Here is a 24,204-nt window from a genome sequence, read left to right on the forward strand (position 1 = left end):
CGATGCTCTATCAGCTGGCATTGAAATGTTCAAGCATGCACGCTTTAATTGATAATGTAAATATTTTTCATACAGGGTGTGCGTAAAGAACAATGAGCAATGCGGTATAAAATTGTATTTTTTACCCCCTCGATTATAGAGGGCTGTCCAATTTGCTAGGATTGATTCCGGTATGAAAGCACCATCAGTGGAGTTTGAAAGAGATTCCCAATAAATTATTCCAATGAAGCTAAGTACAGCAAAGTACACCCTCAAACAACACGTAATGTCCAAGAAGGTCAGTCATTCCATGGATTCTAAATTCGGTATAAAATTGTATTTAAAATTGTATTTTTTACACCCTCGATTATAGAGGGCTGTCCAATTTGCTAGGATTGATTCCGGTATGAAAGCACCATGAGTGGAGTTTGAAAGAGATTCCCAAATATTATTCCAATGAAGCTAAGTACAGCAAAGTACACCCTCAAACAACACGTAATGTCCAAGAAGGTCAGTCATTCCATGGATTCTAAATACCAACATTACCAATCACAAAACAAAAGGGAAGAGAAATCATGTTGTCATACATATATCACCTACACTAAGTAAATATTTCCCCCCGTCATTAACACGTGTGAATACTTGCCAAGGTTAAAACCATAATTACCTACATACCTACCCACTTAATAATTTCGTAATCCAATTAGTGGCGTGTATTCTTTATGAAAGTTGGGAAGAATCGCTTACTTTGCTCTCTATGGGGTTTTCTCACCTCCGCCCCTGCTTACCACTCGGCGAAAATAAAACTTCAATATTCAACCTGGATTCAGACACCACCAGCAGATAGGCATTCTATATAAAATGAGTTATAGATTTCGCTTTTTTTTTTTTTTTTTTTTTTTTTTTTTAAAATATCACGAAACAACAGAAATTATCTTATAGATCACTCAAAAGGGTAGAACAGACTAAACTAGATTTAGAAAATATTAGTTTTAAGAATCATTATTAACATAAGATTGGTGCAAATTCTGTATCAAATCATAAATAAACGGTAAAAATTTTCATTCATTCAGCATAAGTATCTACATCAGCCAGTCTTTAGTGATTAGTTGGTCACCATCCATTCAAAAGTCAAGTCAAGAGTTAACTATACACCCAGAAACCCTGTAGGTACATTATTTTGAATGAACTGTGAACTAGGGTTTTAAAATTCGACTGAACGTGTTTACTACATATATCACGAAACAGAAATCATCTCATAGACCACTCAAAAGGGCAGAACAGACTAAACTAGATTTAGAAAATATTAGTTCAAAGAATCATTATTAACATAAGATGGGTGCAAATTCTGTATCAAATCATAAATAAACGGTAAAAATTTTCATTCATTCAGCATAAGTATAAGTACCTACATCAGCCAGTCTTTAGTGATTAGTTGGTCACCATCCATTCAAAAGTCAAGTCAAGAATTAACTATACACCCAGAAACCCTGTAGGTACATTATTTTGAATGAACTGTGAACTAGGGTTTTAAAATTCGACTGAACGTGTTTACTACACGTAATAAGACCATTGCTTCTCGAGCTGGCATATAAACACTTTGTATGGTTTCCACATTTCATTCAGAGAAAACACATGGCTGTGTATAAAGGTTTTCAACAATACTAAGTTGAACGGTAAATAAATATGGTTGCCAAAAATTGCAAATATTAAGAAGAAAACTACTGAAGCCTAAGCTCTTGTTTCCCTAAAAATTAAATAGGTACCTACTTACCTCTAAAGTAGGTACTCTAGAAAAACCGGACACTTTAGAATTCAGATTTTTAAAACTCATTTCTTCTTTTTTTTTCTAATATGAATTCGGAATTGATGGATTAATTACGTAAGTAGTGTAAGTACTTACCTACCTACTTAAATTCAGAAAAAAAAACTCCAAGTCAATAAGTAGGTAGGTATATCTAAGTATGTAGAAAAAAAAATACATAGGTACTTACTTACTTAGGTACCATACCTATATTAAATTTAAAACTTCCTGTAAACAAAATGGGGGTACAGCTAAACAAAATTTTCTCCCTAATGAAATCTTGGAAGTGAAAAAATTATGTGACAAAGTTTCTGATGTCAGCACAAAATCTAATTTTCTATGAAGATAAATCCACCTTATTTAGTCATAAACAAGCATTCTTGCATGGAAAATTAACATCAAATTGAGGTACCTGTCAGGAGGTGTAAAAAAATCTGGTGTGAACATCACACGACTTTCCTTATCCTATTGAATGATGCTTATTTGGGTGTTCTGCTACCCAAACTTTTACTCGGTAGGTAAGTATAGCTGAAAACCGCCAAAAAACGGTCGGAACCCGCCCAAAAGCGGTCAAAATACCGCCAACCGCAGCACTATCTCAACCAAACGTTTTGGGTTACATCCTTGTCACATTTGTGGTCTAACTACATACCAAATTTCAAGTCTCCAGCACATACTGTTCCCAAGATATTATTGAATTACACGCTCTTTAGATACCTACGCCAGATCTACGTTTACTTCTTTGATCATTATTTATGTAGGGAGGTAACACGAGATTAATCACATTCTAGGTAAGTAGGTACCAATTAGGTAGTATTAGATAAGTTGATACCTAATAGGTATTACCTACTTCTATGGTAGGTAGCTCTACTTTCCTTGTACCTATAATCATAATCAATTCAATGGTTTTTCCAGGTCTACTTAAAGGTGCGTACAGATCTCCGTGCTGCCGTAATTCTGCGCAAAATACGAATATAGTTGCACAAGTTTAGTCATTTCAACCTTCTCATTAAATTTAACCTTACGAGGTTGAGGGCATTTTTGATGCCTTGATTTGGCAGCAGCCATGTGTCCCGAACATTACCCGTCTAGAAACGTACCGTGCAAGATGTTGGTTTACTTTGGCGTTTCAATATTTCATGCAATTCAGAATTTCAGAAGAATAAAGGCTGTCCCAAAGTTTTTGTACAATCTATCTCAAGTCTTTTCGAACTCAACTACTGTAAGATTTCAAAGAGAGGGAAAAAAAAGGCTTAAATAAAAGTACAAAGAAACCTCTACCAAGAGATTCAATGAAATTGTATTTTTCCAATTTTTTACACACATAAAATATGAAACAGTAAAAATAATGGAAAATGGAGGGAAAATCTTTTGGAAAACAAAAATAAATAGAAATAATAACTATTAAAAACAAGTTAATAAATAAACAAAAGGGAGGCAGTTTCCTCCACAGAAGTATTAATAAATAAATGAAGGAAAAGACAGGGTGTAGAGGGAAAGCAAAATAAATAATGATAAATAGGGAGGTAGGTAAGTAAAGTACCTACCAAATCAATGGATAGTAGAGAGTACACCTACCTAAAAGTAATTTTGTAATTAGATGAACTGGGTAAATGATTGAGAATGAGAGATCAATGAATTTAGAATGAGTTAGAAGAACTTCAGGTCTTAATTCTTCCATACCTATAATCACCTACATAAGGAGCTTGTATGTAGGTAGAATTGGTTCCTTCTAAATCCCTAATACAAAGACATTAGTCCAGTTCCAAAAGTGGACATCTTCCGTCCGGATGGACCTTTTTAGAGAAAACACGAAAAACTCACATCCTTTGAAACCGTTCTGCTCTACTCTCCTAACACTCCCTATGTATAAAGAATAGGTAGTTTTAGGTACTTCTTGGTTCTTTTGACTCGGAGAAAGGCTCCGTTTTTTGGCTACTCTCCTAATAATAATAGGTAGTATAAGGTACTTTTTGGTTCTTTTTCGGCTACTCTCCTAATGCTCTCCATAGTACTCATTGCCCGAGGCACTCGATGCACCTAACACATCTGCGAACACGTTATGGAGGTCCAACAAGTTTCGGATCCAATCCTTGAACAGCTTGAACCACTTCAACTGAGTAAAAATTTTTCCAGATTGGCGACATACTCCTTCTTGGGGTCATACTTCTCGATGATCTTGTTGTAGTCTTCCTTAAGCTTGGGGTCGTTCTTCAGCTTGAGGAGGACCTTACGGAGACGCTCCTTGTGCTGTTCGGAACACTTGCCACAGGCAGTCTTCAGGACGTCGGGGAGAACTCCTGTGGGAGACAAAAGAAGAAGTTGGATTAGACAAAAAGTGATGTCAGGTTATTCGGTTTGAGATAAAACATCGAAACATTGAGCTGTGTCTGTGTCCACCTGTTTACGCATGATCGACGACGCGACGTCGACTGAAACCGTACACTGCCTCGACAACAAAGATTCACCTCTTCACCTCGTCCAGCTTCCTTGTTGGTCCTATCCAAGGCATATAGGGATCTGGTCCTATCTTAACATTTATCATGGGACACACATGTCTCATATGGAACACCGAACACATGTAACAGTAGCTCAAGTATCACGTATACGAGTATTATATCAGGGGTTAGGAGATTATGAGACATTGGTGCTCATTAATATTACCATATACAATAGGTTCAAGTTCAATGCTTCTAGTGGGGGTAAAAGCAGTTCAGGGCTTATACGCTTTTCCCAGAATTAAATTCCATGACTTTTTACAGAAAAATAGGGGGCGGAGGTACCTAAAAATCAGTAAGATTACCCCTATGAGGGGGAATGCGCCGCAGGCCCTTTTTCGGAAAAACTTGATATTTAATTTGAACATTTTTAATTTTTGACCGGGTGACAAATTCCACGACTTTTCCAGTTTTACCTAGTCGCGTATAAGGGCGGGAATCAATATGAATCACTTCGGAATGCCATTGGCAATTTATCAGTAGCCACTTCCGCGGAAACCAGGTGGGAATCAATAAATCCAAAGTGACTCACATCTTAAAGTAACTCTGGCATGATACTCTTGGCTTATTCTCCAGCGATTTTCCAAGAAGTTCCTCACTCATTCAAGCTTTGGTCTTTGGTGAAGTACACACTACCTCTTTCATGAGTTCATGCTGGCGTTAATTTGGCTAGTCGCTGGTAAACGATGTTGTTTTTTTCCTGTTTGATTTTTTGGCCCGTTCTTACTTCGGGAAATCGGTAGTTTTCAGAGCAAGCTGTATTAAAGCTCATTGAAATTCTTCAAATACATAACTGAGAAGTAGACATATTTAAAGTACATCCTGATCTCTTTGTAACTTCATCTCTTCCAAAACTAACTTGTACTTGAAATCCAGGTGAACTAAATTAAACATTAAACATTCCTATAACCCTATACCATAGGTTATAGGCATTATCTTGTGGAACATGACACACCAGCCCATGGCCCATATGTTACACACTATAGTTGTATCCAAGAGAGAATGCAGTGCTCAAAATACGGGTTTGTTTAAAAACATGGTTTAGGAGCCAGAACAAATTCGTCAAGGATGGGGATTTTTGATGCGTTTTTTGGGCGTTTTTAACAATTCTGGACTCTGATTGCAACACTGAATTCTTTGCTGTTGTTGTTGTTATTGGTGTTGGTGTTAGTGATGCTCTTGGTATTGTTATTGTAATATAACTTTTTAGCCTCAGTTGGTAAGCATAAGCAGGGTATATTCCTTTTCGTGTAGGAACAAGGGGACTTCTAGAGTAGATTCAGTCTAATTATTTAAAGAAGGGCGAATTTGTCTTCTACTCTCTTTATAATTCAACTATAACAATCCCAGGATGAGTCTCATACAGTCTGCGTCATACCAACACGTGGTGCTCGCTCTCTCTCTCTCTCTCTCTCTCTCTCTCTCTCTCCTTCTCTCTCCTATACACTACATATAACCTACTTTCATACCTTCCTGAGTCACCTACCCTTGGATTCACCTACATTGTAGGTATTGTTGTTGACATCGCTATACCCATCTCATATGGAAAGAGACAAACATATAGAGGTAAATAAGTAGGTATTCATTAAATATTTATGATTTCATAGAGGTACTACTTACGCATACTTAATTATACTAATATTGTTGCATTTTAATCCTGTTTTTATTATAAGTTTTATTCAAGAAGAAGTAAACATCATATAAAATTATAAACAGGTAGGTCTTTACATTGAACTGAAGCCTTCAACATGAATCACATGGTATAAGGACTTTCCTCAAGGTTCTCTGCAGAAATTCGCGGAATACTGATTTACATTTTTTGCTGATATTTTAGCTACCTACTCGTGTGCTATGTTTTGCTGGATTTCCCATTCTCCCATTTTCATTGAGGATTATCTTGATTCCTTATATTGTGATGTAAATCTTGGACTTGTACCAATTGGATTTTAAGTAGGTATCTACCTATCTACCTAATTATATCATAGGTAGCTAGACATTGCAACGGCTGACCTTACAGATTTACGTCTTATCAACTTTCCCATGTAATCAGGTAATCCATTTTACCTATTCCGGATTATTAAATTCATCAAGCTCAATGAAATTACACATCTTATTTACATACACGTGAGCTGTCTATAAACATAATATGTATTTCTTCATTCATATTTTGTATTAATTGCAGTTCTCGTTAGGAATATTGCATTTCCGTGCTAATTTATTATAACCTTCCTAAATGTCTAAGGATTGTAAGGAAACAAAATATTCTCTACAGACCGAACAAATCCCTATCATATACAAGCCAAGGAGCACTCCTTGATTTTTTCCAGATTTAAATCTCAAATGGAAATTTACAAGTAGGTACCTAATTCATAGATAGATCTATTGCCCACTAAATCAGTTAACTGGTCAAAAACTTGGACCAACATTCAAAGTTCAACTGTGTGAAGCATACTTAAGATTGTCACACCTCATACCCCTTTTACTTACGTAAATGTAAATTGTTTTTATACCGCTGTGTGTGAAAGAAATCGCGGATTTTGCAGGCGGTAAAAATCCGCTCAGTGTGAAATGATATGAGACAAGTTATTCTTCTGAGACACATTATTGTGATTATTGTATTATTTACCACTGAGCCTGCCAAACAATTTATGTAATGTTCACAAGTTAGGCGAGTATAGCTTGTCACCCGACTCTCATTGACTCTCAATCCGGAGGTGCTGGGTTCGAATCCCGACCATTGCGGAAATTTTCTAACCAGACTCTCCCGTTCTCGGATATCTATATGGATGACGTAAAAGAATGTGCCTTGAAGTAATGCGAAACCCATACCATAGGTACAATTTGTTTCAACTTTCCTTCGGAAAATTCAATCCAGAGTTCAACAAGAATTTCTGGTCTGTGTAAATCAAATGGGTGACGTCAAAGTAACTAGGTATATTAATAAAAAGAAAGAAAAGTCCTATACCTATCTCCACCACTATATAAAATGCAGTTTCTTTGTGTCATTATGTCACAACTTTGGTGCTCACTGCAGCATTGTAGGATTTTCCCAATATCTCAATAATCCTAAAATCCAATGTTTACCTACACATAGTTCGACCAAGTAGAGAAAGACATCAAAAGAAGTGTCTTTGGAAGCAGCATTGGATAGAAATTCATGGAGGCGCATTGTTGACGGGGCCAAAAATCAGCTTGGTTTCCAATGGCTATGGAGGTAAGGTAATAAGGTATACTTCCAGACTAAAGTCCTATTCCTCTATATTCCTCATAGTATACTCTGTAACTTTGCACTCTGCAGCTTTCGTAGTAAATCCGGGCTAGCTGGAGGTTACAAAGGGTTTATCAAGCTTTAAAAGAAAAGCACAGGTCCTCATGATGGTTGTCTGCGGTTCGGGATGGGCCAATAAGTAATCTTGGCTAGAGATCATCAACCCCTCTGATGCAGCTACACCGCTACAAAGAGAGTGCATCAAAAACACTCAAAATACATACATTTAGCCATACATGGCATGCATCCAATGTTCAATTCAAACCAAACTGAGCCATTGACTTATTACGAAACAGACCAAAGTCTACCTTTATGCTCTGGTGAGACCAAACCTTAGCTGGACCGAACCTTAGCCGTAAAAAAATACCGTCTATGTATTAATAATAGTTAGACAGTATTAATAATAATAATGGTTACTATTCCTCCATATTCCTCATAGTATACTCTGTAACTTTGCACTCTGCAGATTTCGTAGTAAATCCGGGCTAGCTGGAGGTTACAAAGGGTTTATCAAGCTTTAAAGGAAAAGCACAGGTCCTCATGATGGTTGTCTGCGGTTCGGGATGGGCCAATAAGTAATCTTGGCTAGAGATCATCAACCCCTCTGATGCAGCTACACCGCTACAAAGAGATTGCATCAAAAACACTCAAAATACATACATTTAGCCATACATGGCATGCTTCCAATGTTCAAACCAAACTGAGCCATTGACTTATTACGAAACAGACCAAAGTCTACCTTTATGCTCTGGTGAGACCGAACCTTAGCCGTAAAAAAATACCGTCTATGTATTAATAATAGTTAGACAGTATTAATAATAATGGTTAGTTAATATCTAGTTATTTGTTACAGCAGAGGATTACGCTGCATCTATGTCAACTACCAGCGGGATACTTCACGGATAACCAAGATGATCATGAATCATAAATCGTGCTGTGTCAGAGAAACAAAGCTCCTGTTCCAAGAACTAGTTAGCATATAGTCGCTTCAAAACTTCAGTAAATAATCCTGATTACGTATGGCACATACAAAACTACCAAAAAATCTGAACACTATAGGTAGGTAGTTGAAATTTGAAATCGAAGGGATTCCTTTTATTTAGAACAAAATGTGATGTTTCCGACTTCAAAATTTTGAGCGTTTCTACATTGACTACTTGAGTAGGAAAGTAGAAAATTGAAAAAGGGATCCACCTTTTCAGCCTGGTTGAATACTTTTTTTTCAAGAGGTTTAATGGATTGAACTGTAACAACGGAACGGAGGCCTTAAGTCGATAGTTTTCGGCTACAATTAAGATCCTCTATCAAAACATTTATTTACACTGGCCTAATAAGACCAAAGTAAAAAAAAAATCTATAATTTTTAGCTAAATCTTTTTTAGGGATGAGCTATTCATTTTTACTATAATTTTCGGTCCTTTTAATTATAATTTCCTTTTTATTTAGGGGCAATCAGCCGATTCGCCATACATGGCATGCAGCCGCATGCATCCAATGTTCAAACCAAACTGAGCCATTGACTTATTACGAAACAGACCAAGGTCTGTCTACCTTTATCCTCTGGTAAGACCGAACCTTAGCTGTAAGACATATCGTCTATCTCTTAATAATAGTTAGTTAATACCTTTATCCTCTGGTGAGACCAAACCTTAGCTGTAAGACATATCGTCTATCTATCAATAATAGTTAGTTAATACCTTTATCCTCTGGTAAGACCGAACCTTAGCTGTAAGACATATCGTCTATCTATTAATAATAGTTAGTTAATACCTTTATCCTCTGGAGTCTGGTGAGACCAAACCTTAGCCGTAAAAAAGTACCGTCTATGTACGAAACAGACCAAAGTCTACCTTTATCCTCTGGTAAGACCAAACCTTAGCTGTAAGACATATCGTCTATCTATTAATAATAGTTAGTTAATACCTTTATCCTCTGGTGAGACCAAACCTTAGCCGTAAAAAAATACCGTCTATGTATTAATAATAGTTAGACAGTATTAATAATAATGGTTAGTTAATATCTAGTTATTTGTTGTCTTCAGGACGTCGGGGAGAACTCCTGTGGGAGACAAAAGAAGAAGTTGGATTAGACAAAATGTGATGTCAGGTTATTCGGTTTGAGATAAAACATCCACCTGTTTACGCATGATCGACGACGCGACGTCGACTGAAACAGTACACTGCCTCGACAACATAGATTCACTTCCTCACTTCGTCAATCGACGGCGTCAACTTTTGTGTGGACACAACTTTAAAAATCAGCCTACCAGCCTTGTTCTATTAGGTTTTGGAGGATAGCGCGCCTGCCTTTTAAGCGCTAGGTCGCATTTTTGGTTCCGAAACATTGAGCTGTGTCCACCTGTTTACGCATGATCGACGACGCGACGTCGACTGAAACCGTACACTGCCTCGACAACATAGATTCACCTCTTCACCTCGTCAATCGACGGCGTCAACTTTTGTGTGGACACAACTTTGAAAATCAGCCTACCAGCCTTGTTCTGTTAGGTTTTGGAGGGTAGCGCGCCTGCCTTTTAAGCGCTAGGTCGCGTTTTTGGTTCCCGAATTTCCCAACCGACCAGCAACTTTATCCTAAACAACTAAGGTTCTTTCTCGAAAGAGCTGGATTCACATTCTTAACAAATCAATAGCTATGAAAGAAAGTAGGTATTTTCCCAACGACCGATCATCATAGTAGGAACCGATTATCATAGTAGGTATCGATTATTATAGTAGGTATCGATTACATATTATAGTAATAGGTAGTTAAATAAAGAATAAAGGACATATACCTAATTTATCATTGTAATACGTAAATGGGTGGATAATGATAATGGCATTATTGACATTAAGTCTGTAACCATACACTACATATAACCTACTTTCATACCTTCCTGAGTTACCTACCCTTGGATTCACCTACATTGTATTGTTGTTGACATCGCTATACCCATCTCATATGGAAAGAGACAAACATAGAGATAAATAAGTAGGTATTCATTAAATATTTATGATTTCATAGAGGTACTACTTACGCATACTTAATTATACTAATATTATTGCATTTTAATCCTGTTTTTATTAGATATAAGTTTTATTCAAGAAGAAATAAACATATAAAATTATAAACAGGTAGGTCTTTACATTGAACTGAAGCCTTCATCATGAATCACATGGTATAAGGACTTTCCTCAAGGTTCTCTGCAGAAATTCGCGGAATACTGATTTACATTTTTTGCTGATATTTTAGCTACCTATTCGTGTGCTATGTTTTGCTGGATTTCCCATTCTCCCATTCATTGAGGATTATCTTGATTCCTTATATTGATAAACCTACTTAGAGATATACATAATTATCTTTCCACTGTAATTTTAACTTCACTACTTCTAGAACTCCTTTATTACTTTCCTTATCCTATAGGAAGGAAAGTAATGTAATCGGGTCAAATTTTCGATGGTCAGTTTTTAGTGTCAAAACACTTTATGTGATGTTCACACCAGATTTTTTTTTTTATATATATATATATACTTTGTAGGTACCTACCTACTAGGTACTCGTACTACCTATGTAAGGTGTTACATGAATACCTACACGGTCAATTAGCGAACGGATGCGAATTTCTTTAATATTATACCTACAGTTCTACAGAGTAACGGAGTTAAGAAGGAATAAGTACAGATAGAGTAGCTAGTACTTACCTACCAACATAAATAGGTGTCTATTTTAGTAAGTAGGTAATAGATAATCTCTAAAACAGTGCTTCTCAAACTTTTTTGCATTGCGCCCCCTTTGGGCATATTCTCATTTTTTCACTACCCACTTGTAACTTGTAATACTGTGATACCCACAAAGTTGTGAGAAAGCTCTCTCTGCTTTAACACAAAGATTCATGATTTGAATTTGAATTACGCTGCATCTATGTCAACTACCAGCGGGATACTTCACGGATAACCAAGATGATCATGAATCATAAATCGTGCTGTGTCAGAGAAACAAAGCTCCTGTTCCAAGAACTAGTTAGCATATAGTCGCTTCAAAACTTCAGTAAATAATCCTGATTACGTATTTGAATATTCCCATCCGATTAATTATCCAGGAAAAAGGAAAGAGATTTTCATAGTTGATAATCTATCTATCTATCTATCTATCTATCATCTATTATATTCAAGTGGTGCTCGTCAACTTCTTGGTCATATGCACAGATTGCACAGTTGATAATCTAAACATTGTGTAGATAATCTTGGATTTTCTCGATGTGTTACATACCTAGTAAGAATCAGATAAGCAGGTACATAAGTACCTCTTCTTATTATTATTTGTGCATAATTATTATATACTAGTTTACTAGATTATGCGCTTTAATTGAAGAAGAAAAAAAAATCCTTCATGACTACTTATGATATAGGATAGAGGTAATAACTGTACCTATTTGTATGTAGATGTTAATTAGGTACCTACCTATAATGAAAACCTTTAACACCAATAACCTATCCGTAATATCAAGTTCATTGATGTAAATCTTGGACTTGTACCAATTGGATTTTGAGTAGGTATCTACCTATCTACCTAATTATATCATATTAGGTAGCTAGATATTGCAAGGGCTGACCTTACAGATTTACGTCTTATCAACTTTCCCATGTAATCAGGTAATCCATTTTACCTATTCCGGATTATTAAATTCATCAAGCTCAATGAAATTACACATCTTATTTACATACACGTGAGCTGTCTATAAACAGAATATGTATTTCTTTATTCATATTTTGTATTAATTGCAGTTCTCGTTAGGAATATTGCATTTCCGTGCTAATTTATTATAACCTTCCTAAATGTCTAAGGATTGTAAGGAAACAAAATATTCTCTATAGACCGAACAAATTTCCCTATCAGATACAAGCCAAGGAGCACTCCTTGATTTTTTCCAGATTTAAATCTCAAATGGAAATTTACAAGGAGGTACCTAATTCATAGATAGATCTATTGCCCACTAAATCAGTTAACTGGTCAAAAACTTGGACCAACATTCAAAGTTCAAGTGTGTGAAGCATACTTAAGATTGTCACACCTCATACCCCTTAATACATTTCCTGACTTGAATTCGAACCACCAACGTCCAGGTCCGCGATCCACCGCTAACTACTACCTAGAAAAGCGATTTCCGACTAGCGGTCCGCTAAGTGGCCAGCCAGTTTTTTTGGTTGGGCCCTTTATTATGGGGTGGCCTCCGAAAATGTGGATCATCCACTCCCAACCTTCAGAAATCCTTGATACGGGCCTCCTAACCCTTGATGTATCTGCCAATGTAGCATGAAACGAAAAGTTCTTGAAGGTAGCATGTATGAGTCAAATTCAATTGAAGAAAAATCTGGCCCGCATACGTGACATGGATTGGATGTAGGTAGGTACTCGGTACACATCAATAATTTTAGATGCTTTGTAGTGCGAGGTAGATGCAATGCTCTGTGAATACTTTGTAGTGCTTCAGGTACTTTGCAGTGCTTGTTTAGACGTACTCTGTTCTCTGCGTACTTGGATAGCTCAAGTAGGTACCTACCTATATCCAGAAGATTCTCTATTCTCGTCATATTCATACAAATTAAGTAATACTTAAATTACTTAACAATTAGCAAGTACCACATAACTATAAGATGAAAACCAAAACAAATGGCACCCAGATCATCTCTCTAGAAATCCAGTTTGGAAATGTTAACTTGAATGATGACTTTGAAGATGATAGTGGGAGTGGTGTACTTTCTGTCAGAGCAAAGTTCTTGAATTATCCAACAGTTGAAATAAATGAAAACGACTTCTGTGACAACTGTGGGAGTGGCGAAGCCAAATTCAGTAAAGGAAAACATTTGTTGATGCCAATTACAGAAAAAGAACTGCAAACTTTACAACATGATTTCACAATCAATATTAAAGTCATGAGAACTTCTCTATCCCAAGATCTGATACCTCTTATGGAGCAGGTAGGTTACACCAATGTGAACATAGCCAGAACATTTGCAACATTACTATCCAAGGTAGAACCGAAGCCTACCAAAGAATGTCCAGCAGTAAAGTTGCTGTCGGATCAATTGGAAATCATTGATGCTGAGACTGGATCTATTATAGGAACGATGAATGTTTATATTCGACTGAAAGCTTTTGGAAAATGTATAGTAACTGCTATGCAAGAGTTCTTAGAGAATAAAAGTCAAATTTTTGACAAATGTTTTAATCCAAAAGATGTTGTGGAAGATGACGACATGGTACATCCTAGCATGAACACAAATGCATAGGAACAATGAATGTTTATATTCGACTGAAAGCTTTTGGAAAATGTATAGTAACTGCTATGCAAGAGTTCTTAGAAAATAAAAGTCAAATTTTTGACAAATGTTTTAATCCAAAAGATGTTGTGGAAGATGACGACATGGTACATCCTAGCATGAACACAAATGAAATCTATAATTTTTAGCTAAATCATTTTTAGGGATGAGCTATTCATTTTTACTATAATTTTCGGTCCTTTTAATTATAATTTCCTTTTTATTTAGGGGCAATCAGCCGATTCAATTTCAATTTAGCAGATTACTTACGTTTCATCTCCCGGCCTTCGGCGGTGCACGGTCCCATGTTGAGGACACACTTGACGTAGTTCTTCAGGACGCGTCCATTATTGAGGACGCTGTCCACATCGAAGTTGTCCAAAATCCCGGACTCGGGCGCGGACTCGGCCTGTTTCTTCTGAGCTGAGACGAGGCTCACAGCACACACGATCAGCGAGATAGTAGAGATACACACTAGAAGACGAGACATTGTGGTTAGTATGACGGTACGGACGAGAATGAACGAATAAAAGAGAAATTTATCGAGTTGCTTGTTTTATATAGCCTCGCGCCGGAGTGCTGGGGAATAGAACCGATCCTTGGTTACAGGGTGGTGGGACCAAATGGTTCTCTCCTGACTTATTTGTTTTTCTAACATACTCGTACATGGGTCTTTGGGTCATTTTTACTTTCCTTATCCTATAGGAAAGAAAGTAATGTTATTGTATTTATTTATTTGCACTCTGAGCAACAATGCCTTGTGTGAAAGAAAGTAATGTAATAGGCTAAAAATTTCCAAAGAGGGTTTGACTTCACTGTTTACCTGCTAGGACTTTTAGTGACAGGGGGTAGTACCCTCCATCCCGTGACAAGCTACTCACCTTCTTACATTAACATCACCCACCCTGTGTGGACCGGGAAAAGCATGCAGCACGCGCTTGTCTTGATGGTTACCCATCTGGATACCAACCACGAACAACGTTGCTTGACTTGAGTGATCAGAAGGGAACTGATGCATTCAATCTCGGCGTTAACTTACCTGATGTCCGCCACTCACGGTCAGACAGTCTGACAGACCCAGATTTGTGTCAGATAATAGGAATGTGTGTAACGTTGAAAACTCGAGACATAGGTCTGTCAGACGTTCTGGGGTGAGTAATGGGCCTAACTCCTAATCCTCATATTGATGGAGGACTCAGTGACTTGAAATTGAACTCCTGACTTATTTGTTTTTCTAACATACTCGTGCATGGGTCTTTAGGTCATTTTTACTTTCCTTATCCTATAGGAAAGAAAGTAATGTTATTGTATTTATTTATTTACACTCTGAGCAACAATGCCTTGTGTGAAAGAAAGTAATGTAATCGGCTAAAAATTTCCAATGGGGGTTTGACTTCACTGTTTACCTGCTAGGACTTTTAGTGACAGGGGGTATTACCCTCCATCCCGTGACAAGCTACTCACCTTCTTACATTAACATTACCCAGCCTGTGTGGACCGGGAAAAGCATGCAGCACGCGCTTGTCTAGATGGTTACCCATCTGGATACCAACCACGAACAACGTTGCTTGACTTAAGTGATCAGAAGGGAACTGATGCATTAACTTACCTGATGTCCGCCACTCACGCTCAGACAGTCTGACAGACCCAGATCTGTGTCAGATAATAGGAACGTGTGTAACGTTGAAAGCTCGCGACATAGGTCTGTCAGACGTTCTGGGGTGAGTAATGGGCCTAACTCCTAATCCTCATATTGATGGAGGACTCAGTGACTTGAAATTGAAATTATATTTTATTGTACAGAAAGACTTTGTGAATCCTTCTAATCCTCATCTGTATTACTGTGGCCAGAAGGAAGAAGTGATTAGGATTGATTTCAATGAACCATCCAGTATTGATTGTTATGTTTTCCATAATACATAATGAGACAAGTTATTCTTCTGAGACACATTATTGTGATTATTGTATTATTTACCACTGAGCCTGCCAAACAATTTATGTAATGTTCACCAGGACACAGCGCCAGTCTAGTCATCATAATCCTACATATGTAATGAGAGAATCCACCCGCTGCTTCGTACATGAGGTGGTCTGACATACTAACCAGAACTTACCACATACTGGCCAGTTAGAAATGTAATGAGAGAATCCACCCGCTGCTTCGTACATGAGGTGGTCTGACATACTAACCAGAACTTACCACATACTGGCCAGTTAGAAATTATCGAGACACAAAGATTCCAGAATTTCTCATTTTAAAAAAAGTAACATAATTCATAAAATTCAAGTTATCATTGATAAGAATCACAAAACAAAAACATAGGAACTGTGGAACCCTGAAGTACATAACTATAACATGAAAACCAAAACAAATGGCACCCAGATCATCTCTCTAGAAATCCAGTTCGGAAATGTTGACTTGAATGATGACTTTGAAGATGATAGTGGGAGTGGTGTACTTTCTGTCAGAGCAAAGTTCTTGAATTATCCAACAGTTGAAATAAAGTTATGCAAGGTCAGTTGGCAAGCAAGATGTTCTTATCAAACAGGGTTTATAGCTACTTCTTCTGTAACTTCCGTGGCCATGTGGGTAATATCCTTACACTCCAGAGGTCCTGAGTTCAATTCCCGACAGAGTCGAAGTTTTTTCTCTGGAACACGGAATGCACTCAGCCTTGTGAAGATCTTCCTATTAGGAGGGTACCTACCTCCAAATAGGTAGATACTAGGAAGTTGGATTCCCGCTCGAAGAGAAACTTTATAATAAGCAGATAAGGTTCGTTCTCAAAACGGCTGGCTTTCTCCTATCCTGTCCTCCTTCTCTCCCTCATGGCCCTAATTTTCTGGGCCCGAAGCTCGTGTTATAGACATGGAACTAACACCCATATTTATGAACAAAATGCTGGCTCTTAAGTTCGTGCTAAGCATATAGTCTCAAGGCATTTGATTGGTCAATTTTGACTTGAGACTGATCTAAGAACGATCATTCTTGTTGAGGAGAAGGTGAAGAAGAAGGAGAATTATAAGAAGGAGGAGACGAAGAAGAAAAAGGAGGAGGAGGAGGTAAAGGAGGAGGAAGGAGGGGGGAGAAGAAGGAGGAGGAGGAGAAGAAGAAGCTGAAGAAGAAGAATAAGGAGAAGAAGAAGAGAGAAGGAAGAGAGGATAGGAGAGAGAGCCAGCCGTTCCGAGAACGAACATTATCCCTTCAGGATAAAATCCGCCCCAGGCGGGGATCAAACCCGCGGCCTAGCGCTTACAAGGCAGACGCACTACCAACCAAGCTAACTAGGCTGGCAGTTTTTCCTTGTCAGCATGCAGTTCCGGGAAATTCAATCTCAGAAAAGTTTCAAGTTTTGAACTCATATATCCGTACTTGGACCCGGCATTGGGGCAAGTTTGATAAGGGGTTCATCTGTCCATCGGCAAAACCGGTTTATGTAAATTGCATAAACCATGTATGTAGTTACAGCAGTTACTCAAATACATATGTACCTATAGGAACACTGGTCAGAGATCCAAGTAGGTATCTACCTGTATCCACTATCGATCTACTGATAATACTGATGCATAATATGTACTGACCTATAGGTCATATATGTAGGTAAGATGTATCCGTGTTATCTCAGAATGCATCAGTGATAGATATGGTTTAGATCCGGTCTAAGGTCTGAAGGCAAGCAAGGTTTTAACACGGGGTATACTTCCGGACTAAGCAGAACTTTACAGTGATAAGAAAGTATAAAATACAGTACCCTATACCTAACTACAAACAAAATAATTTGAGTGTTTGTATCTTGCCTTAAATTATTTTTATTTTTTCGTGTTTTAGTGATAGTGTGGTCAAATATTAGGTACCTATTTATTAGAGGATTGTTACAAAAAATATTTCTTTGCTCAGAAAACGTTGGAAAAGGAAGTTAAAAAATGTCTACCTCCAAACAAAATGTCAACAATCCAGAGGACCCACCTATGAATGTCTTGGAAATGGATATGAGAAGAAGTGTCTTTGGAAAGCAGCAATGGATAGAAATTCGTGGAGGCGCATTGTTGACGGGGCCAAAAACCAGCTTGGTTTCCAATGGCTATGGAGGTAAGGTATACTTCCGGACTAAAGTCATATTCCTCATAGTATACTCTGTAACTATGCACTCTGCAGCTTTCGTAGTAAATCCGGGCTAGCTGGAGGTTACAAAGGGTTTATCAAGCTTTAAAGGAAAAGCACAGGTCCTCATATGGATATGAAAACCATCGGTAAAATTAAAAATGTTGTAAAATTAAGAGAAATAGCAGACCTTGTTTATGCAGAGCTAAATAAAGTAAAGCTCAAGGGATTAAGCTTAAAAGACGAAATGCAAAAAATAACATTACAGCTCAGAAGTACTTCACAACAATGTGAACAACTTGAGAAAGATATTCACAAGTTAGCTAATGTTTACGCAGAACTTGACAAACCATTCCAAGAAAAACAGCTGCACGGAGATAACAAATTGATGTATAATGAGTACAAGTATGAATGTGAATTTCGAAACATCCGCAATGCTTTCCTTCAAAGGAAATCTCAAGCACAATACAACTTTACAAGTGATATGGGTGATATAATAAATACAAGAGCAAAGATAACGGGTCGCCTAAAAATATTACAAAAACAGTGGATGAAAAAATTACAAGAAGAACAGCAGTTTTGTAAGAAGAGTGCAGATACAAAGGAGGAGGCAAAACAAAATGAAGAAAACACAAATGAGAAAGAAATTAATAATGGAGAACCTAAAGATAGAGAAGAACTTCATAAAATCAGGGAAAGCATAAGAATACAGAAGACAATGTGGCGAGAATTCATACGAGAAACTCAGAAAGACTCTTACTACAAGATGACAGGTTTCCTTGAATCAATGAAACAAGATACTTTCTCTAAACAACAAAGAACTTTCAAACAACAATTCAAGCGAATAGCCCAATTAAGAGAAGATATTGATATTAAAAATCAAATCATAAAAGAGTTCAATGAAATCCCCAAAGTGGAATCAAACCATGAAAACTCCACCATTCCTTCTACTTCTATTCAATACTCGATGGATGAACAAAAACTCCAAACAAGTCGACATACAATATCAAGAGATGAACCTCATTACAGATCTCTGTTGAAAAAGAAAGAACTCTTGCTTTCAAAATTAGACAACAGAGAGAAGCGCATCAAAAAACTTGAAAAAATATTGTCCAAGTTAGAAGAAAAGAACAAATCACAAGGTGGATAGAACATCTTGAATTCTTGACAATTTTAATGAATACCTAACCTCTCTACCAGGTTAGCTTATTGCTTATTAAATTTTACGAAATGGATTATGAATGCCATTCTCTTCCAGGAAGACATAAGTCACAACAACCGTGCCAAAATACTGATTATTGATTTTTGTTGATTCCCAGTAACCGAGGTAGGTAGATAGGCACGATTATTGTACATTTATGTAAATAGGTACATAGGTGGTCTTATAGAGTAAATGATGTAGTTAAATTTAATCATAAAGGAGACGTTCATTTCCAATGATAAAACTGGTATCGTACTCTGTTGCCAATCATACAAGATGTAATGACATTTTGATTCCCAGTAACCGAGGTAGGTAGATAGGCACGATTATTGTACATTTATGTAAGTAGGTACATAGGTGGTCTTATAGTAAATGATGTAGTTAATTAATTAATTAAATTTAATCATAAAGGAGACGTTCATTTCCAATGATAAAACTGGTATCGTACTCTGTTGCCAATCATACAAGATGTAATGACATTATAATGTGTTTATTATGTAAATCTATTTTATACAGGTGAGAGGAAAAATCACTTGTAGGTATCAACTGGGATTTCCGATTTGACACGCGCACAAATGCAAAATAAACATTCCGACTTCCAACTGGATTTTCCACCATTAAAACCCACCACGCCTTATCTCTCAATTCTTTTTGGGATTGGGGTTAGGGTTATCTTATTTTACAATAGGTTCTCCTTCATACTCTCCTATCCAATACCTCCTCCCTTCTCAAATTTTACTCAACCTTCTCTCCACCTCAGTTTTGATCTCTTCTTCTTTTCTTATACAATATCCTGTATGTTTTCTGCTCGGACTTGCAGGATCCGCATGAGGTTTTCATGATGATTGGGAATGCACCTGTGGAAGAATCAGAAGAGTGGTTATTTGTAGGTAATGCTGGAATAGGACTATTTTTTTTTTTTATTCTGTTGGCACACCCTAATAAAAATCCAAACAGTAGGCTACTAGATATGTACCTACTTTTACTCTCGTAATGTTGGAGTGCTGAGTCAAGAACAACATTATTTACCTCGACATCAGGGATTGAACCCAAGCCCTCCTGATTACCAGATGAGCGTCTTCTGTTCGGACTTGCAGGATCCGCATGAGGTTTTCATGATGATTGGGAATGCACCTGAGAAATAATTAGAACAGTGGTTATTTTTTTATACGGGTCGAATAGGACTGACAAGTTTTTAGGTACTTTCCTTATCCTATAGGAAGGAAAGTAATGTAATCGGGTCAAATTTTCGATGGTCAGTTTTTAGTGTCAAAACACGTTTTGAGGCGCACCTGTGGAAGAATCAGAAGAGTGGTTATTTGTAGGTAATGCTGGAATAGGACTATTTTTTTTTATTCTGTTGGCACACCCTAATAAAAATCCAAACAGTAGGCTACTAGATATGTAGATAGATACTTTTACTCTTGTAATGTTGGAGTGCTGAGTCAAGAACAACATTATTTACCTCGACATCAGGGATTGAACCCAAGCCCTCCTGATTACCAGATGAGCGTCTGTCTGTCTTTCTGTAAACAAAATATCTCGAGAACGGTAAGAGCTAGAGACTTGAAATTTGGTATGTAGCTGTCAAATGTGACAAGGATAAAATTCCATACCTCAGCTGACCAACCTCAGTGGTGCAGTTGTTAACGCGTTGGACTTTGGATCTGGAGGTTGGTGGTTCGAGTCCAAGTCATGTCATGAAATTTATCTAGGTGAAATAATCGGGGAACGATGTTTGTGACAAGCATTTAAATATGCTTAACACAATTAAAATTCCTTTTTTTATAAATATACAAGATCAAGATCTACTGTAAGGTATGTTGGTATGTATGTAATTGATATTGTTGTTTAGATTATAATTAGAACAATCTTATCTCATAAAGATTCTAGGTACTCTAATCATTATACAGTCTAATGAAATCGAATTTGTAAACAAATGTGCTAATCGATTACACTATGTATAGATCGAGTTTCGTAACATAGAGTGGGTATTATGACAAACCTTATCTGTTTAGGATAAAATCTGCTCCGGGCGGGAATCGAACCCGCGGCCTAGCGCTTACAAGACAGACGTGCTACTCTCTAAGTCTAAGCTAACTAGGCTCTAGGCTCGCTTATTTCGACTTTAACTAATTGAGTACCTACTGAGTACTCTGAGTAGTACCTTCTTAGTACTTACGTTTCAATTCTCTCGACTCAGTTGAGCACGGACCCTTGCTACTCTAATCATTATACAGTCTAATGAAATCGAATTTGTAAACAAATGTGCTAATCGATCACACTATGTATAGATCGAGTTTCGTAACATAGAGTAGGTATTATGACAAACCTTATCTGGTTAGGATAAAATCCGCTCCGGGCGGGAATCGAACCCGCGGCCTAGCGCTCACAAGGCAGACGTGCTACTCTCTAAGCTAACTAGGCTCTTATTATTAATTAGATTCATATTAGACACACAACTATAAAATAAGGTAAGCCACTAACTAGGCTCGCTTATTTCGACTTTAACCAATTGAGTACCTACTGAGTACTAGTAGTACCTTCTTAGTACTTACGTTTCAATTCTCTCGACTCAGTTGAGCATGGACCCTTGTTGAGGAAACAGCTGGTATAAGACGTCAACAGTCTATCATTGGACGTGATGTTGTTGATATTGATATGCTGGAACTTCTTGAGAAATTTGGACAAGTTATGTGCCGTAATATTGTCCTCACCGCGAACTGAGAGTGATACACTTGCGATAAGACAGAACGAAAGAAACAGTTTCATTTCGGCGGTAGACTTTGAAACTTCGAAACACTTTGAATCTAAAAGATCACTGAGATCACTCAGTTTAGATTTAAGATTACTTATGTTCGCGATGTTCTCAGCAGTTGGAATTGATTGTTGCGTCCCAAGACCAAATAGAGGTAGGTAACTAGGTACGTTCAGACTGAAAGGGCTCTATTATAATTAGGCAAGTTCAATGTTTAGTTGGTAGGTAATTATTTCTATTTTTCTTTCATTGCATCCAATATTTTTATTGTCACTTTTTGTAGAAATATCTACCTATCTATCTATCTGTATAGATGTTTTTGCTTTGATTCTACCTATTCTATGTCTATTCTAGTCTAGATAGGTACATCGTTAGACGTTAGCTAGGTATATAGTTTCATACTTATTTGTTTACATTGTTATGATTTCAATTTCAATGCAAATTGGAACAATAATATCATTCCGCATTCATCTGTATTATTTTTTTTTTTTTTCTCGTTAAAATTATCTCGGTTTTAGCTATTCGTAGTAGTTGTAACTAGTAGCTAGGTATATAGGTACCTACCTATTATTGCATTATGTAAGGAGATTCATCTGGAGGTTGCGGGTTCGAATCCTGGAAGGAGTTTTCTTTGTGAGGCACTGATATATCATTTCAGTGGGGACATTATTTTCTTTTTGGATCTGGTTCAAAAATTATATACATAAGGTACCCAATTATGTGCCTACCGATAACAATCAATAATAATAATAATAATAATAATAATCTTCAGATGGATCGTACAGTGCCAGCATTTCCTTCCACTCCTTGGGCTTGTGCGACTTGATGGCTTTCAGCAGGGTTTGTACTTTCTTCTTCTGTTCGAAAGTGTACCAACATTTTCAAGTGAATTCAAATGACTTGGTCTCTTGGTCACACTCAGGCCATCTGACAGACCGTCCGAACATGTGTGGAGGAAAAAGCTTGAGACCCAGGTCTCTCAAACTGTCTGATAGACATAGACATCTTCTATCGAAGTGTACCAACATTTTCAAGTGAATTCAAATGACTTGGTCTCTTGGTCACACTCAGGCAATCTGACAGACCGTCCGAACATGTGTGGAGGAAAAAGCTTGAGACCCAGGTCTCTCAAACTGTCTGATAGACATAGACCTGGGTAGGTATGTATAATCACAAAAAAAGCACAAACAAGTTCCAAGTTGCGTTGGTATCAACATGAAAATTATGTATCAACAATCAACATAAACTTGATGTACACATGCCTACTTTGTCAACACTTTGTGGGGCTGCCCTGACTTTGAATTTTTCTGGGAAGTCCGTTTTATGAGTTACCATTCCAACAACATTGCGTAGGGACAAACAAACCTAATCAACTTTTTTTTTAAAGAAAAAATGTGGGGCAACCCTGGCTTTTAATAAGTTTTTCCTGGAAGTCCGATTGACTTGATGTAGCTACATCGTTATAGATGAATTATAAATGCAATGAATTTATTAATAAAAAATGGTTTCTACTTATTTTTCCCATCAACTCACAATAAAATTGTTATGCAAGTCTATCTGTATAGATGTTTTTGCTTTGATTCTACCTATTCTAGTCTAGATAGGTACATCGTTAGACGTTAGCTAGGTATATAGTTTCATACTTATTTGTTTACATTGTTATGATTTCAATTTCAATGCAAATTGGAACAATAATATCATTCCGCAATCCGCATTCATCAGTATTATTTTTTTTTTCTCGTTAAAATTATCTCGGTTTTAGCTATTCGTAGTAGCTGTAACTAGTAGCTAGGTATTGTATACCTACCTGTCTATTACATTATGTATGGGAAAAGCAGAAAGGCCACTTCTATAATTGAGAGGTCTGAATGGCTAGTAAGCATGGAGATTTGTTATTTCACGGCCCCATGGGAACCTTTTTCTCAGGGGGATCAGTTTATTGCGTAAGGTACTGGTTGATAAACTGTGTTAATTAGGCTCTCAAATCACTCAAAAGAAATCAGAAGTTTTGAAATCTCATTCAGCAGGAAAAGTGCCATACCATCTCCACTGATATTGGTGGATGTGCAATTTTGATAAATCGTGTTAATTAGGTTATCAATCACTCAAAAGAAATCAGAAGTTTTGAAATCTCATTCAGCAGGAAAAGTGCAATAACATCTCCACTATTATTGGTGGATGTGTAATTTTCTCTTGAAACTCGTAAAGGATAGAAAGTAGGTATACTTTATGTATTGCGCATTGCATACTTACTTGAAAATCAGGCGGACATCTAAT

At 37.1% G+C, this 24,204-nt stretch overlaps 2 protein-coding genes across 2 annotated transcripts; one reads left to right on the forward strand and one right to left on the reverse strand.

Moving 5' to 3' along the window:
* Nucleotides 1–3,041: 3,041 nt before the first annotated feature.
* Nucleotides 3,042–21,956, reverse strand: LOC103511015. The gene is made up of 9 exons (XM_008475725.2): nt 21,728–21,956; nt 20,237–20,303; nt 19,957–20,026; nt 17,799–18,045; nt 15,981–16,072; nt 15,476–15,607; nt 14,906–15,037; nt 14,137–14,422; nt 3,042–4,083 (listed from the first exon to the last, which is right to left on the reverse strand). The coding sequence occupies exons 1-9, from the start codon at nt 21,939–21,941 to the stop codon at nt 3,896–3,898; spliced, it is 1,428 nt and encodes a 475-aa protein (XP_008473947.2). The 5' UTR covers nt 21,942–21,956; the 3' UTR covers nt 3,042–3,895.
* LOC103511014 lies at nt 17,586–19,303 on the forward strand. The gene is made up of 2 exons (XM_008475724.2): nt 17,586–17,850; nt 18,099–19,303. Exons 1-2 carry the CDS (start codon nt 17,791–17,793, stop codon nt 19,116–19,118), a joined length of 1,080 nt encoding a protein of 359 aa, XP_008473946.1. The 5' UTR covers nt 17,586–17,790; the 3' UTR covers nt 19,119–19,303.
* Nucleotides 21,957–24,204: the final 2,248 nt, after the last annotated feature.

The sequence above is a fragment of the Diaphorina citri genome, unplaced genomic scaffold (genome assembly GCF_000475195.1).
Source record: "Diaphorina citri unplaced genomic scaffold, Diaci psyllid genome assembly version 1.1 scaffold664, whole genome shotgun sequence".
NCBI classification, from domain to species: Eukaryota; Metazoa; Arthropoda; class Insecta; order Hemiptera; family Psyllidae; genus Diaphorina; species Diaphorina citri.

Coding starts and splice junctions, on each gene's coding strand:
- LOC103511014 (XM_008475724.2), top strand. CDS start 17,791: ATGTCTACCTCCAAACAAAATGTCAACAATCCAGAGGACCCACCTATG. Junction 17,851..18,098: donor CACCTATGAATGTCTTGGAA/ATGGATATGAGA, acceptor ACAGGTCCTCAT/ATGGATATGAAAACCATCGG.
- LOC103511015 (XM_008475725.2), bottom strand. CDS start 21,941: ATGAAACTGTTTCTTTCGTTCTGTCTTATCGCAAGTGTATCACTCTCA. Junction 20,304..21,727: donor TGAGTCGAGAGAATTGAAAC/GTAAGTACTAAG, acceptor ATTATTTCTCAG/GTGCATTCCCAATCATCATG. Junction 4,084..14,136: donor CGAAGGCCGGGAGATGAAAC/GTAAGTAATCTG, acceptor TGTCTCCCACAG/GAGTTCTCCCCGACGTCCTG.